Source organism: Entelurus aequoreus, linkage group LG19, assembly GCF_033978785.1.
Source record: "Entelurus aequoreus isolate RoL-2023_Sb linkage group LG19, RoL_Eaeq_v1.1, whole genome shotgun sequence".
Classification (NCBI taxonomy): Eukaryota; Metazoa; Chordata; class Actinopteri; order Syngnathiformes; family Syngnathidae; genus Entelurus; species Entelurus aequoreus.
In genome coordinates, this window is record NC_084749.1 from 35946106 (window position 1) to 35961888 (window position 15783).

The window sequence follows — 15783 nt, forward strand, 5'->3', positions numbered from 1 at the left end:
TTGCAGTAATATATTTCCTACGTGCAGTTAAGCCTAGAATCATTCAGACACGGGACACATTTGGAGTTACATTTTCTAATTCATAATATTCACATTAATTTTTTAATTTGTGTCTTTTTTGCCATTGTGGAGGTTCCTCGGACCACCAAGCACTGACATGACAGCTCAGGTTGCAGGTTCACAATACTGTTTTATTTCTAAATAATGTCTCTCAGGTGCTTTTCAGCGATTGTCTTTCTCGGGCTGTCTCTCGCTCTCGCTCCAGCTCCGCCACACCTCTCCTCCCCGGCTGCTGCCTTTTAACAGAGCGGCAGGTGACTAGATAAGCAGGCCCAGGTGGGCCATCTACGCACCTGTCGCTGATCTCGCAGCCGGTCATGGCACACCCCGCTTCGCTGCAGGTCCGCAGGCCACGCCCCCTTCCACAGCCATAAATGACGCAAAAACAAAAGACATTATGTAATAGGTGCAAAACTAACTTTTATTACCTTTTGGAACATGTTTTTATGTATTTGGGATCTACATATGTACCGAAAATGTGAAATCAAACCATGGAGGCTTTGCGTGAGTCGGGCATTGTAGTCCGCGCTGTCGTCAATATGTTCCGTCTATTTCTCTATCCTCTTGTTGTGGGGCAGACTGGCTCTACAAGCACATGTATCCTCGGCTGTTGCCATTTGTAATACAATTAAAGTTAAAGTACCAATAATTGTCACACACACACACACTAGGTGTGGCGAAATTATTCTCTGCATTTGACCCATCACCCTTGATCACCTCCTGGGAGGTGAGAGGAGCAGTGAGCAGCAGCGGTGGCCACGCCCGGGAATAATTTTTGGTGATTTAACCCCCAATTCCAACCCTTGATGCCGAGTGCCAAGCAGGGAGGTAACTTTAACTTGAAATTTGACTGAGTGCCAAGCAGGGAGGTAACTTTAACTTTAAATTTGACTCATTGAAACCTGCAGGGGTCCCTGGTAAAAATACAGAAAAACGATTTATTTGAGATATCAGGCTAATTTAGTGCATGCACGTAGCGAATGATCACTCCACTTCAACTACAAGACAACGTAAATCCATTCCAGACTAAATAGGTTAGTGTTTTTCATACCTAATTTCGCTCCCCTTTTCTAACATTCCACGCTACAAAATAATAAAAGTATATATGAATCGTGCTTAAATCATATCAGCCAGTACTTAAGCCTCCAATATCGGCATCGTATCGAAAGTGAAAAAGTTGTAACAGTACACCCCTACCCTTCTAATTTGAAGTCTCAATAGACATGCTCATGAGGATAAATAAAAAATATTGCCTCCTTAAAATTGTCTGATAAATGTAATTTTTTTCATTGATTTTTATTTTGGATCGTTTTGAGTATTTTTCTACATTTTGTGTCATTTCTCGACAAAAGACATAACATTAAATGAAAAATAAATACAACACAATTTAAAATAAAATGCACTAAAAATAAAACAAATCACTCGTAACTCCTCAAATGAATTAGGGACATACTGTACTTGTCTGTTTTTTACTTAAACATTAGAAAATATTCATGTTTTGTTTTTTTAAATGAAGGTGCAGTGCAGGTTTAGTTGCCTAATGATTAGTAATAAGGTTGAATTTCCACATGAATGTTGCCAACACATTGACTCAGACATAATATTACTAAGGCTATATAACATTACTAAACTGTCACATAAAATGACGTTACTAAATAGATACTCTGCTTAAGTGTACACAGACCTAATAAGACTTTCCCAGCATACTGTAGAGTTTTGTTTTGCTTCAGTTAAGCCTAAGGCTGTAACAGCCAGATGGAGCCTGGAAAAATGATTAAACTCTCCTTTATGAGAAAATAAGCCTTGAAAACTTTTTTTTTTTTTTTTTGGTGATGTAAATGGAGCATTATTCCCGTGATGTAATTTGGGCCACCCCGATCATCCCGCCCATCCCAGAAAACGGGGTTAGTCTCCTCTGTTGTTGTTTTTATGTGCCACACTGTGCTGGTGGCCAGACCGGCAGACGACGTGCATTGTTTTACAGGCATAGGAATTTAGAGCATTGTTGCAGTATGTGAGAATTATGTTAATTATGAGAAAGTATGTGTTGGGAATGACTCGGGGGCCTCTGTGTGATTGGCCTGCAGTGGAGTTGTTGTCATCCTCTGTGTCTACAGCTCACAGGCCAACAGACATGATGTAAGAAACAGTAATAACGTGTTCATGTGGAATGTACTGGGACTGCATACACTCTGCCAAGGGAACGCTTTCTTTTGCTCTGTTCCTCCTTACACTTTCCGTCATGTCCCCTCTCAGATGTTTCTCTTCTTCTCCAACTAATGAAGAAATGTCTTGAAATAGTTACTTATTTAGAAGACTTTTTAAGTCGTTAACAGACGCTGTGTGAACAGCCATGGCTACGTCTCATATTATAAGCTATTTTCTTGAGGTTGTTTTCCTTCCTGTACTCCTTTCCAACATAATTACATTTGGCTAAACTCACCCGTATAGTGGTTGTTTATAAAAGTAGAGTCAAACCTGGGTTTTTGTTAATATAGTTGTCCCTTATTTATCGCTGTTAATTGGTTCCGGACATCACTGCGATAAATGAATTTCAGCAAAGTTGGAATCATTAATTATAAATTAAATATTTTCATAGCTTTGAGCATAAAAACCTGTTTATGACCTTGGAATACATTTTTCAACATTATGAGAGCCCTCTAGCCATAAAATAACAACCTTTAGTCACTTTATTAATCCAGCGAATCTGGCCATAATGCTAAACTGTGCGCTGTGTGGTCTCCTCTAGTAAATGATAATGATAAATGGGTTATACTTGTATAGCGCTTTTCTACCTTCAAGGTACTCAAAGCGCTTTGACACTATTTCCACATTCACCCATTCACACACACACTGATGGAGGGAGCTGCCATGCAAGGCGCTACCAGCACCCATCAGGAGCAAGGGTGAAGTGTCTTGCCCAAGGACACAACGGACGTGACTAGGATGGTAGAAGGTGGGGATTGAACCCCAGTAACCAGCAACCCTCCGATTGCTGGCACAGCCACTCTACCAACTTCGCCACGCCGTAGCTATTACTACTTTAGTATTGATATTTTTGATTGGTATTTATAGCTCGGTTGGGAGAGTGGCCGTGCCAGCAACTTGAGGGTTCCAGGTTCGATCCCCGCTTCCGCCATCCTAGTCACTGCCGTTGTGTCCTTGGGCAAGACAGTTTACCCACCTGCTCCCAGTGCCACCCACACTGGTTTAAATGTAACTTAGATATTGGGTTTCACTATGTAAAAGCGCTTTGAGTCACTAGAGAAAAGCGCTATATAAATATAATTCATTTTACTTCACTTCACATATTTTCAGTTTCTTTCGCCATGTTTATGCTTAACATGCTTAATCTAGGACTAAGAAATTGTAGAATATGCTTTACACACTTTTTTAAAAAGTATCCAAAAAAATCTGTAAAGTGGTGTAGCCCCAATATTTGAAGCAACTGTATTGATTTTAAATAATGTAGTTAGTAATTTGTTTCAATTTTTCACACAATACATCTGTTTCAAATACCCCAAAAAATAAATTTTATCGATAGCACTTACAGTTTTACATACATTACATACAAATGATGAATGAAATGGAGAAATTAACCTTTAACATGGGGGACCCAAACTCACTGGTGCCCATATTTTTTGGCCCTCTACTTACCTTCATAGTTAAGTGCAGGGTTGGGCCGATAAAACGATATCAATGTACACTATATTGTCAAAAGTATTTGGCCACCCATCCAAATGATGAGAATCAGGTGCTCTAATCACTTGTATAAAATCAAGCACTTAGGCATGGAGACTGTTTCTACAAATATTTGTGAAAGAATGGGCCGCTCTCAGTGATTTCCAGCGTGGAACTGTCACAGGATGCTACCTGTGCAACAAATCCAGTCGTGAAATTTCCTCGCTCCTAAATATTCCAAAGTCAACTTTATTATAAGAAAAGTGAAGAGTTTGGGAACAACAGCAAGTCAGCCACCAAATGGTAGGCCACATAAACTGACAGAGAGGGGTCAGCGGATGCTGAAGCGCATAGTGCAAAGACTTTCTGCACAGTCAGTTGCTACAGAGCTCCAAACTTCATGTGACCTTCCAATTAGCCCACGTACAGTACGCAGAGAGCTTCATGGAATGGGTTTCCATGGCCGAACAGCTGTATCTAAGTCCAATGCAAAGCGTGGGAGGCAGTGGTGTAAAGCACGTCGCCACTGGACTCTAGAGCAGTAGAGACGCCTTCTCTGGACTGATGAGTCACGCTTTTCTATCTGGCAATCTGATGGACCAGTCTGGGTTTGGAGGTTGCCAGGAGAACGCTACATTTCGGATTGCATTGTGCCGAGTGTGAAATTTGGTGGAGGAGGAATTATGGTGTGGGGTTGTTTTTCAGGAGTTTGGCCCCTTAGTTCCAGTGAAAGGAACTTTGAATGCTCCAGGATACCAAAACATTTTGGGCAATTCCATGGGATTGCACTTCTAGTTCATATGTGAGTAAAGGCAGGTGGCCAAATACTTTTGGCAATATAGTGTATATCGTGATAGACATGTCGTCGAGATCAATCTAAAATGCGTTCGATTAAACGTTCAATAAGTATGTATTTTTGGGTCGGAAGAAACCGGTAAGAATGAAGCATGCTCAGCCTGCAGGAAGTGGTCAGTGAGCAATGGGAGGGACACACTAAATAGACAATCGTGTAACAGTATCAAACGTCACGTTTGCTTGTGTCATCTCGCTGTCCCGCTGTTGCTGCTCTGCACGGAGTGAGAATAGAAACTCCAGAGAGCCAAGAAATTGTGGATAATACAGGAGAAGTTTTTTTTTTAATTAAACGCACCGCAGTCCTTCGCCACGCTCATCTTTTCTTTTCAACCCACGTCCGTTCCCTATTCGAATGTACGGAAACGACAGGTAGGAACTAAAGTGCAGGACTGTATAACTCAAATAAATAATATGCTACTTTAAAACAATACTTTGGTCCAAAAATATTTCAAAGATAATTACTGCATAACATATTTTTAATTTCCATACTTAAATAGAAATAACAGACTCAATTAGATGTTACACAGATCACGTAACTTCCTGGCAGTAAACCTGCAGAAAATAGTCCTTTTCAGGTTTCAATGTTTACATTTTCACACTTTGCGCTTATTGTGTTACACTTTAATAATAAACATTTCTTTAAAAAAATCCTTTAAATTTGAACCTTAATTTAAAGAGGTTATTGTTAAGTGTTTATTGTGATATAAAAAATTATGTTTCCATTTATTGTTTTCCATGCTTGTGTTGACATTTCTGCCTTGATAGATGAGGGGATTATAATCAGTGGAAGGTTACATTTAAAATAACATTAACAATTAGAGATGTCCGATAATGGCTTTTTTGCCGATATCCAATACTCCGGTATTGTCCAACTCTTAATTACCGATTGCGATATCAACCGATACCGATATATAAAGTCGTGGTTTTAACACATTATTATGCCTAATTTTGTTGTGATGCCCCGCTGGATGCATTAAACAATATAACAAGGTTTTCCAAAATAAATAAACTCAAGTTATGGAAAAAAATGCCAACATGGCACTGCCATATTTATTATTGAAGTCACAAAGTGCATTATTTTTTTGAACATGCCTCAAAACAGCAGCTTGGAATTTGGGACATGCTCTCCCTGAGAGAGCATGAGGAGGTTGAGGTGGGCGGGGTTGGGGGGGCGGGGGTGTATATTGTAGCTCCCGGAAGAGTTAGTGCTAGGGATGATGTTTGATAAGAAATTATCGAGTTCGAGTCTATTATCGAATCGTCTTATCGAACCGATTCCTTATCGATTCTCTTATCGAGTCCAGATAGGTTGTTGTATATGGAAAAAAACACACAATATTTGCTTTAACAAAAGCTCACTTTTATTATATAAGAAAAAAAAATAATCTAATAAATAAATAAATATTGACTGTTACCCCCCTAAAAAAAATAAAATATAATAAATAAATATTGACTGTTGTTACCCAAAGTATATTAAGTGGGATTTTTCAGAAAAACAAATATATACAGTAACACAAAAACAACCTGTCTCTGTGATCACTATAGGTGTATAAATAATAATATAGTGTTAAATAAAATCAGTCCCTTGGGCACAAACTGAAAATAATACAGCTCTCCAAAAAGTGCACTTCTGCTGCTATTTCACATAACTGTTTGTTATGATGCTTTGACATTTTTGCACTTTATTTCTTTATTGAAAGAAAATTCTATGAAGAGAAAAGTTGTTTGCAAATGTGGTTACAATGCTAAACAATGAAAAGTTAAAGCTAAAAAAAGAAATACACTTTATTGAGTTAAAATCTTTCTTTATAGGGGGAAAGATGTGATGTTATGAGCTGGGGAATATAACAACTACACTACCCAGCATGCAACGGGAGTGACAAGCATGCGCGGTAGCCCCGAAAAGTGTTGTTGCATGTCGCCACCGGCAGCTAAGAATGAGGTTATGAGCACGCTGTGAAAGTAAACGTCAAGAACTCAGCCAACACGCCTCGTCTGCATTATTTATAATTAGGCAGACAACACATATACAGTGTGATTTTGTTTTGTTTACTAGGAAAGAAAAACAAAAGTTAAAAAAGGGAGATGTCATATATATGTTTGTGCTGCGGTTGCTTTAAGAACGTTGCGACAGCTGCTGTAAAGAAGGTGCGTTGCTAGCCTGGTTGCTATGTTTCCGGTTGGTCGTAAAAGTGTTCGTCATGTGTTTGTACCCTGCTCAAATCTCTCAGTAAAGTTATTCATTGGATTATACCTTTTGTTTTGAACTTTATTACACCTTGGAGCGCTTTTTCCGGTGCATTGTTTTTCCTGCTTTCCCTATCTGCGCCTAATGACTGAGCTACGTGACGTCAATTCTTGTGATGTCTCAAGGGGCATTCTGGTCGGGACGGGATACGTACTATAGTGGTCTCGATAACGGGTACCGGTTCTCAAAAAGGGATTCGAGTCCGAGGACTCGGTTCTTTTCTTATCGAACTACCGGGAAAACCGGTTTCGAGTATCATCCCTAGTGCTGCAAGGGGTTCTGGGTATTTGTTCTGTTGTGTTTATGTTGTGTTACGGTGCGGATGTTCTCCCGAAATGTGTTTGTCATTCTTGTTTGGTGTGGGTTCACAGTGTGGCGCATATTTGTAACAGTGTTAAAGTTATTTATACGGCCACCCTCAGTGTGACCTGTATGGCTGTTGACCAAGTATGAATTGCATTCACTTGTGTGTGTGTGAAAAGCCGTAGATATTATGTGATTGGGCCGGCACGCAAAGGCAGTGCCTTTAAGGTTTATTGGCGCTCTGTACTTCTCCCTATGTCCGTGTACACAGCGGCGTTTTAAAAAGTCATAAATTTTACTTTTTTAAAAACCGATACCGATAATTTTGAAACCGATACCGATAATTTCCGATATTACATTTTAATATTATCGGACATCTCTATTAACAATCAATATTTCTTTCTCGTAGTCAATATTTTCTATAGGTCATCAAAAACATCAATATTTATCAATATCGATCAATATAAAAATGTTATATTGTGATACAGGTTTCAGCCATATCGCCCAGCCCTAGTTTAGTGTAATTGTGGCCCGCACACAAGAGGAAGCTTATAGTTAAATATTTAATAGTAGGCTTAAATGTCATTAGACAGTGACAGTGCAAACACAAAACTGACAGCCAACACAGAGGGCAAGTTCCTGTGCGCAAACAGATGTGTCGCTGGCCATATCTCTGGGAACTCAACAGTGTCAAAATATATAATTTTTACATTCATAATGGAAAATGGGTTATACTTGTATAGCGCTTTTCTACTTTCAGGGTACTCATAGGACTTTGACACTATTTCCTCATTCACCCATTCACACACTGGTGGCGGGAGCCGCCACGCAAAGCGCTAACCACGACCCATCAGCAGCAAGGGTGAAGAGTCTTGCTCAATGACACAACGGACACGATGATTGAATAGGGAATACTTTGCTGCAAGTTATTTTTTCAATTCAATAGAGTTTCTCGCCTTCTTTATCAAAGTGTGAACACTCACAACTTTTTTTGGCCCAATGCTAGGTTATTTTTGGGGGAAAAAAAGGAATTTGCTAAAGCGTGAGATTCTTTGTTTGGGCACTCTATTCAGCCGAATAATAAATGTAAAACAGACTAGTTTGAAAAATGTTACTTAGATACCGAACCATATGAACAGTTTGATGTCAACATTTCTTTGGATTTAACAGGGGGAGCCAATAGCATTCTCCGAAGAGAGCTTTGTGAACCATCGTTCAAGCACCATGAAGAACTTTCTGTCCATGGCGGTCAACCTGCAACTTTTCAAACAGGTACAACTCCTCCATGTGTGTTAGTTTGTGTGTGCATGTCTGTCTGTGTCCACCCTCCTCCTATTATAGCGTTCACTATTATATTGTCATTTTCACCAAGGCAACCATTATATGGTTCCCTACAAATGTCCATCCTTGCTGTAGCGCTACCATATTTTCCGGACTATAGAGCGCACCAGTATATAAACAGCACCCACTAAATTTTAGAAGAAATAAAATATTTTCCATATATTAACCGCACCGGATTATAAACCGCAGATTTATACGTTGTGAAATTAGTTATATACACAGAAATATTTTGCAAATGTTTATTTACATACCTTAATTGTTTCCAAACGGTGCCTGTACATGGCAGTAAAATGGCTGATCAAACAAAACAGAAGTCATCGTCATGGACCCACTAGCTGCAGAAGCTAGCTCTCCAATTAGCTAAACAGGCTCCAAGGTGACGTTTTGGTGAATTTACTGAGGAATTTGTGGAACTGGAACAATACAAAAAGAATGCCATTGTAGGTTAATAATACTAACACAGTCACTTGTAAACGTGTTAGCATATTAGCTAATGCTAACGATGCTAGCTTGATTACATTATGATAGCACATAAAAATATGCATGAAACCACTACTATCAAACATATGACAGTTTAGTATGTATGAATGGTTTTAGTTATATTGTAAAACGTACAAACATTGCTTGGAGTGATGAATGAAGACGACTAGTAGATGGAATGGCAGTATACTTCCGGTTCAAGGCACGAAAAACAGAAGGAAATACTGTAGACTTTCAAACCGCAGCACCTGAAGTGAGTAAACTCGTCCAAAAGATCCCGCCATAGTACAAACAAAAACACACCTTTTTAGTGTCCACGTCTACTATGTAAGTTTGTTGTATACACAACATTATAGCCGTTAGTGAAGATAAATCCATAGATTAGCCGCACCTTTGTATAGACCACAGGGTTCAAAGCTTGGGAAAAAAGTAGTGGTTTATAATCCGGAAAAATACAGTAGTTTCAATAACAAAACAGAACAAACTGTGTTGTGCCGTTTGTTTGTCCATCTGTTAGTTGGTTAGTAAAATACTACATGTTGAATGGAGATTCAAGAAAAGATGTGCGGTACCATTATGATTTTGAATATACCATAGTGACCTAAAATGGGGAAAGTAAATTACTCTATATAGATCTTTATCCATATTCTCCAATAAAAACTCATGGGTTTAGCGATCATCACACTTATTTATTTATTTATTCACTGTTGTGTTTGAGATTATGTACGAACAAATATGTTGGAAATGGCTTTGAAACAAAAAGGTGTAGGAATAAATAACTTCTGAGTATTCCTACTTTTTTTTTTAACATGCTGTAATGAGAGACAGGAAACATGCGATGTATCATATTGGAATTGTATGCACGTTCAAAATAAACTCACACCATAAACATAATAAGTATTGACAATTGTAGAAATTCACAGGTATCAACTACGGAAATTCTGCTAACGTGACAACTCTAATAGGGAGGTTGCTCCAGCACGGCGATGGTTTCCAGGACCAAAAACTGTCGCAAGTTGTCATGGTGAAGCAGCTACGACCTGCCACCACCCTCGCCGGTTTTCGCTCACTGAACTAAACGAAAGTTGCGGGATCTCTTTCAAGACGTGCTGGTTCATCGTCTGGTTCTGTGGCAAGAACTCACAGTGGATGATGCCCCAGGGATCAACATCAACGATGGAATCAAGCTGTTCCACAAAGTTAGATGCAGAGAAGAAATAGTTCCTTTTCTTGGAAGGTCAAAATATTATCTTCAATGTATGTCCATTTGTCTGAGTTAGGTCATCATTTTATAGATGGAGATTAAGTACATAGCAGTTTGTCTTTATGGACCTTGATTTGTGCACTGGTGCACAGTCATGTTGGAAGAGGAAGGGGCCCGCTCCAGGAGTTGGGCTTGGTCCCTTAGTTCCAGTGAAAGGAACTTTGAATGCTCCAAGATACCAAAACATTTTGGACAATTCCATGCTCCCAACCTTGTGGGAACCGTTTGGAGTGGGGCCCTTCCTCTTCCAACATGACTGTGCACCAGTGCACAAAGCAAGGTCCATAAAGACATGGATGACAGAATCTGGTGTGGATGAACTTGACTGGCCTGCACAGAGTCCTGACCTGAAACCGATAGAACACCTTTGGGATGAATTAGAACGGAGACTGAGAGCCAGGCCTTCTCGACCAACATCAGTGTGTGACCTCACCAATGCGCTTTTGGAAGAATGGTCGAAAATTCCTATAAACACACTCCACAACCTTGTGGACAGCCTTCCCAGAAGAGTTGAAGCTGTAATAGCTGTAAAAGGTGGACCCACATCATATTGAACCCTATTGGTTAGGAATGGGATGGCACTTCAAGTTCATATGTGAGTCAACGCAGGTGGCCAAATACTTTTGGCAATATAGTTTATGTGCTGAGCTGGTGTTAACTTGCAGAATTGTAACACATTTTCAGTGTGATGGGAAACAGTGGAGACGGAGGCCTGGGATCATAGATGGTTTCTGACCTAACGGAAATGTTTACAGTGCTTATCTCGCCATTGCAAGCCTGTTGCAAGAATTTGAATTCAGAAAAAAAATCAAATTTACCACTGACTGTATTGGACACCAGTCTTGGCAGTGTTTAAGTGCATCCACCTTGGAGTGTGTAGGTATCCTTTATATCTTCTAAGGCTGCATGACTTTTCCTTCCAATCACTAATGTATTTTTAATCCCTTCTGCGGTAGTAATAAACTTAGCCAAGTCAGAGCCAAGTGGAAAGAGACCTCTCCTAAAAAGAACATTTGTCTTCACCCCTTGAACTTCTTGTTGTGATCTCTGACCCGTGATAGTAGTGAGATTTACCCCTCAGAGTACAACACAGCAGCCCTCAATCAGCCTTTTGTTTCTTGGGACACTGTGCTCCATCTATAATTTTCCCAGGCAGAGCAGATAGCGAGCCACAGTTCAAAGCCTCCTCCCGACTGGCTACTGCCTCCACGCTAACGTTGGGAAACAGGCCCTTATCGCTTCTCCGGCATGGGGGATGGGTTGGGCTTATCTGCCCCACTCCTCTTTTGACGGAGATGCCAGTGGCGTGCGCGAGCTCTCCTCTGGCCGTGACCCATATCTGCTCCGAAAACATTTAATGTGTGGCTACATTGTATTTTCTAAAGTCGGCTTTTCACTAAGTCCCTGGGAACGCTGTATTTTTACGGTAGAAAATATTTCTATTTGCTCATGCAGTTTACCAACCAGACTGTCAATTTTGCCAGCAAGGCATCAAAACTTTAGTTTAAAAATGTATTTTATACATGTTTATTACACATGTGTTACATTATCAGCTCTTTGCAGTGACTAAACTGGTGAAACATAAACAGCATTTAAACCATAATAATGCTGAAACACACAAATGAATTGAACTGACACTAAAAGTAGCTGACCTTTAATCTTTAACAAGCACGTAATAAGGTCAAGCAGTGTGGAAGGAAATAGTTTTGTATTTTAAAATGGAAAAAACAACAATATTCATCACATGAATAGAATAGAATAGAATAAAAAGTACTTTATTGATCCTTGGGGGAAATTCAGCACCACAGTTCGCTCACAATAAACAATAAACACTTAGGTATTTTTTACTTGTGAATACTATAAATACAGTCTATTATACAGCATTATTCACATGCGAATAAAATAAATACAGTCCATTATACAGCATTATTCACGGGTGAATACTATAAATACAGTCTATTATACATTCAAGTACAGTCAAAAAGGAACATACCGTATTTCCTTGAATAGCCGCAGGGGCGTTAATTAATTTAAAACCTCCTGTCACTCCTGCGTTTACCGGAAACCGGCGGGATGGCCGTGCATGCGGTAATTATTTTAAAACCTCTTCTCACTCCGGCGTTTACCAAAAGGAATCCAGTAAATTTAGGCGTGCGCTTTGAGTGTGATGTAAGCATACCATCATGAAAACCACATTTAATTAAAAAAAACGTTATTATGGTCTTACCTGTACTTATAAATGGAGTCCATTTGCAGCTCCTTCTGACCAAAAGCATCGATAACTTTTTTATAGAAGTCTTCATTATTTTCTTTCTTCCGTTTTAAAAGTCTCTCTGTCTCGATGGAGATATTCCTTTAATTATTACCTCCTGCTTCGATTGAAAGTCCAGTTTAGAAAACTGTTTTATTTTAGATACCGGTATGTAATCCTCCTTGTTAAACGCAGAGGAAAAAAAAAAAAAAATCTCTTGCTGCGTGTGTTCACTTCTTCTGCAGTACCGGAAGTCGCAAGAAGGATCACTAGCGCGGCAGCGCCCTCTACCACCAGGAGGCGGGAGTCATTTGATGACTCATACAGTATTTAACACACGCAGCTACGGTATATTAATAAAACATAGCTGCTTACTGTTCTTTTTAGCATACTGTATCGGTATTTAATAGCTTGGACCTTAAATCCTACTGAATAGCTCTTTATCTTTTTTCCTTTGTGCGGTTGCAAACTACTGAAAGCAGCTTCCTCCATTTTGAAAATGAGGACAGTTAAGCGTCACTCGTGACGTAACGAATTTGACCCGGTGGAAGTTCTAGCCATATGCTAAATATTTTGCGAAACGAGTTTGACCCGGCGAAGATTATAGACATGCGATAATAAAATTAATATTTTGCGAAACGAATTTGATCCGGCGTCAATAATGAACCGGCGATAAGGCCAAGCATGCGTTAATTATTTTGAGAAACGAGTTTGACCCGGCAGTAATTCTAGACGTGCGAATACTATATTCCCTGCGCCAATTCAAGGAAATACGGTATGCATTATACAGTCTGATGGCTGTAAGAGTATGAAGGACTATGAAGAACATTATTATATTGATATTTTTGTTCATAAAATAGTGATTGTGTGTGTGTACGTGCGTGCATGTGTTTGGCTAAAGATTTGTCCTTAATATTGATTAATAATCAACCGCGCACAATACTTCATCAGTGTTGTGCAGAGCTGGGATAGCCAGTTACTAGGGTTGTTAAAAAAATAATAATTTTGAAATCATTTGTTATTCTTATCCGTTACGATTCTTAATCGGTTAAAAAAAATCTAACATTTGTTTTATTTTATTTTACTTTATTTAATTTTTTTAATCTGTTCTGTGAAGCCACACAGGTAAATCATATTGTTGATGTAGATGCCTTATTTGTATCTGACTTTATTAAATGTTTGGATAGAATTTTATTAAAACTGTTTTCTTTTAAGTAATATATACATTTATCAGAGCTGTTTATCAATTTTATGGAGGAATGTAGTTATTCAGAGCTGGCACCCAATGTTATTAAAAAAAAGTATTGATTTTGAATCAAGACTCGTTTTGAATCAAGAATGGATTCTGAATAGAATTGTTATTCCCAAGAATCGAATCGAATCAGATCGTGTGGTGCCCAAATATTCATAGCCCTACCACTTCATACCTACCATTGTTCTCTGTTTGACTAATTTCACTTGATCAAGCTTTTTCTAACATTCCACACTATAAAGTGATGCAAGTATGTATGATTGCGCAGCTCAATATTGGAATCGACCAATACCCACAATTCCATTATCGATATCATATATTGGAAGTAGAAAAAGTTGCATTGGGACAACCTTAGTAAAAATACTAATTAGACACTAATTTAATTTGGATTCCTCCTCATCAGAGTTGTGCGACATATACTTTTTCTACCACATAACTCTCTGATATGGTTATAACAGACAACCCCCAACATTAGAGTGCTTTTGATGAGCCCAGCTTAATTTCCAGTAGACCTGCAATCACTGTGTACAACAGGAATAGGCATAATAAACCATAAATTGATGAATTCATAATAAAATGCCTGTAGAGCAGGGGTGTCAAACTCAAATACAGAGTGGGCCAAAATTTAAAACTGAACAAAGCCGCGGGCCAAGGTTGAACAAATTAACCTTTTAATAGGGACCCAAACAAGTTTTGCATTGGGGCGGTATAGCTCGGTTGGTAGAGCGGCCGTGCCAGCAACTTGAGGGTTGCAGGTTCGATCCCCGCTTCCGCCATCCTAGTCACTGCCGTTGTGTCCTTGGGCAAGACACTTTACCCACCTGCTCCCAGTGCCACCCACACTGGTTTGAATGTAACTTAGATATTGGGTTTCACTATGTAAAGCGCTTTGAGTCACTTGAGAAAAAGCGCTATATAAATGTAATTCACTTCACTTCACATTGAATATTGAACAAGCAAGGCTTATATGACTTTATAGTGACATGCAAAATCAAGTTTCAAATAATAGTAATAATAATTTAAAAAATATCAATGGCATATCAAATAAAATTTTAATAAAAATTGAATGCCTCTTTTCTATTTGCAGCCTTCTGAGGTAAATATCAAAATAAACTTTTCCCACAGGCTAATAATACATTTGAAAATAAAATAACAATAATGAATGAATCAAACATTCAAGCCTTGAAGTAGCAAGAGAAAGTGCATGAATAAAACGTTAATTATTGCTCAGTTTGCTACACTGATTTGCTTTAACACTGAATATGGAACAAGCAATGCTTATATAACTTAATAGTGCAAAATCAACTTTTAAAAAACAAACAAAAAAACATCAATGGAATATTAAATAAAATTTAAATAAAAAATCGAATGCTCTTTTCTTTTTGCAGCCTTCTGAGGTAAATATCAACATTAACTTTTTCCACAGGCTAATAAATTTGAAAATAAAATAACAATGAATAAATCAACCATCAGGCCTTTTTACTGCTCAGTTTGCGACACACTGATCTAATCTGATGTGCCCAAGCCAGATACCTGCCATCTTTTCTTGGATGCTAGTTCATTAATGTCGGGGCTCAGGTGGGCGGGGTTGGGGGTGGGTTAGGGTTTGGTGGTAGCGGGGGTGTATATTGTAGCTTTCCGAAAGAGTTAGTGCTGCAAGGGATTCTGTGTATTTGTTCTGTTGTGTTTATGTTGTGTTACGGTGCAGATGTTCTCCCGAAATGTGTTTGTCATTCTTGTTTGGTGTGGGTTCACAGTGTGACGCATATTTGCAACGGTGTTAAAGTTGTTTATGCGGCCACCCTCAGTGTGACCTGTATGGCTGTTGATCAAGTATGCCTTGCATTCACTTATGTGTGTGTAGAAGCCGCAAATATTAAGTGACTGGGCCGGCACGCTGTTTGTATGGAGGTAAAGCGGACGTGACGACAGGTTGTAGAGGACGCTAAAGGCAGTGCCTTTAAGGCACGCCCCCAATATTGTTGTCCGGGTGGAAATCGGGAGAAATTCGGGAGAATGGTTGCCCTGGGAGATTTTCGAAAGGGGCA

The 15783-nt window shown here is 39.1% G+C and overlaps 1 protein-coding gene across 3 annotated transcripts in view; it reads left to right on the forward strand.

Annotated features, from left to right (window-relative positions):
- dennd1b (DENN/MADD domain containing 1B) overlaps positions 1 to 15783 on the forward strand; it is a 324363-nt gene that overhangs the window by 263496 nt on the left and 45084 nt on the right. For all 3 annotated transcript variants that reach the window (XM_062028406.1, XM_062028407.1, XM_062028409.1), the window contains one exon: positions 8318 to 8419. In XM_062028406.1, coding sequence (XP_061884390.1) covers positions 8318 to 8419 — 102 coding nt within the window. The remainder of the gene's footprint in view (positions 1 to 8317; positions 8420 to 15783) is intronic.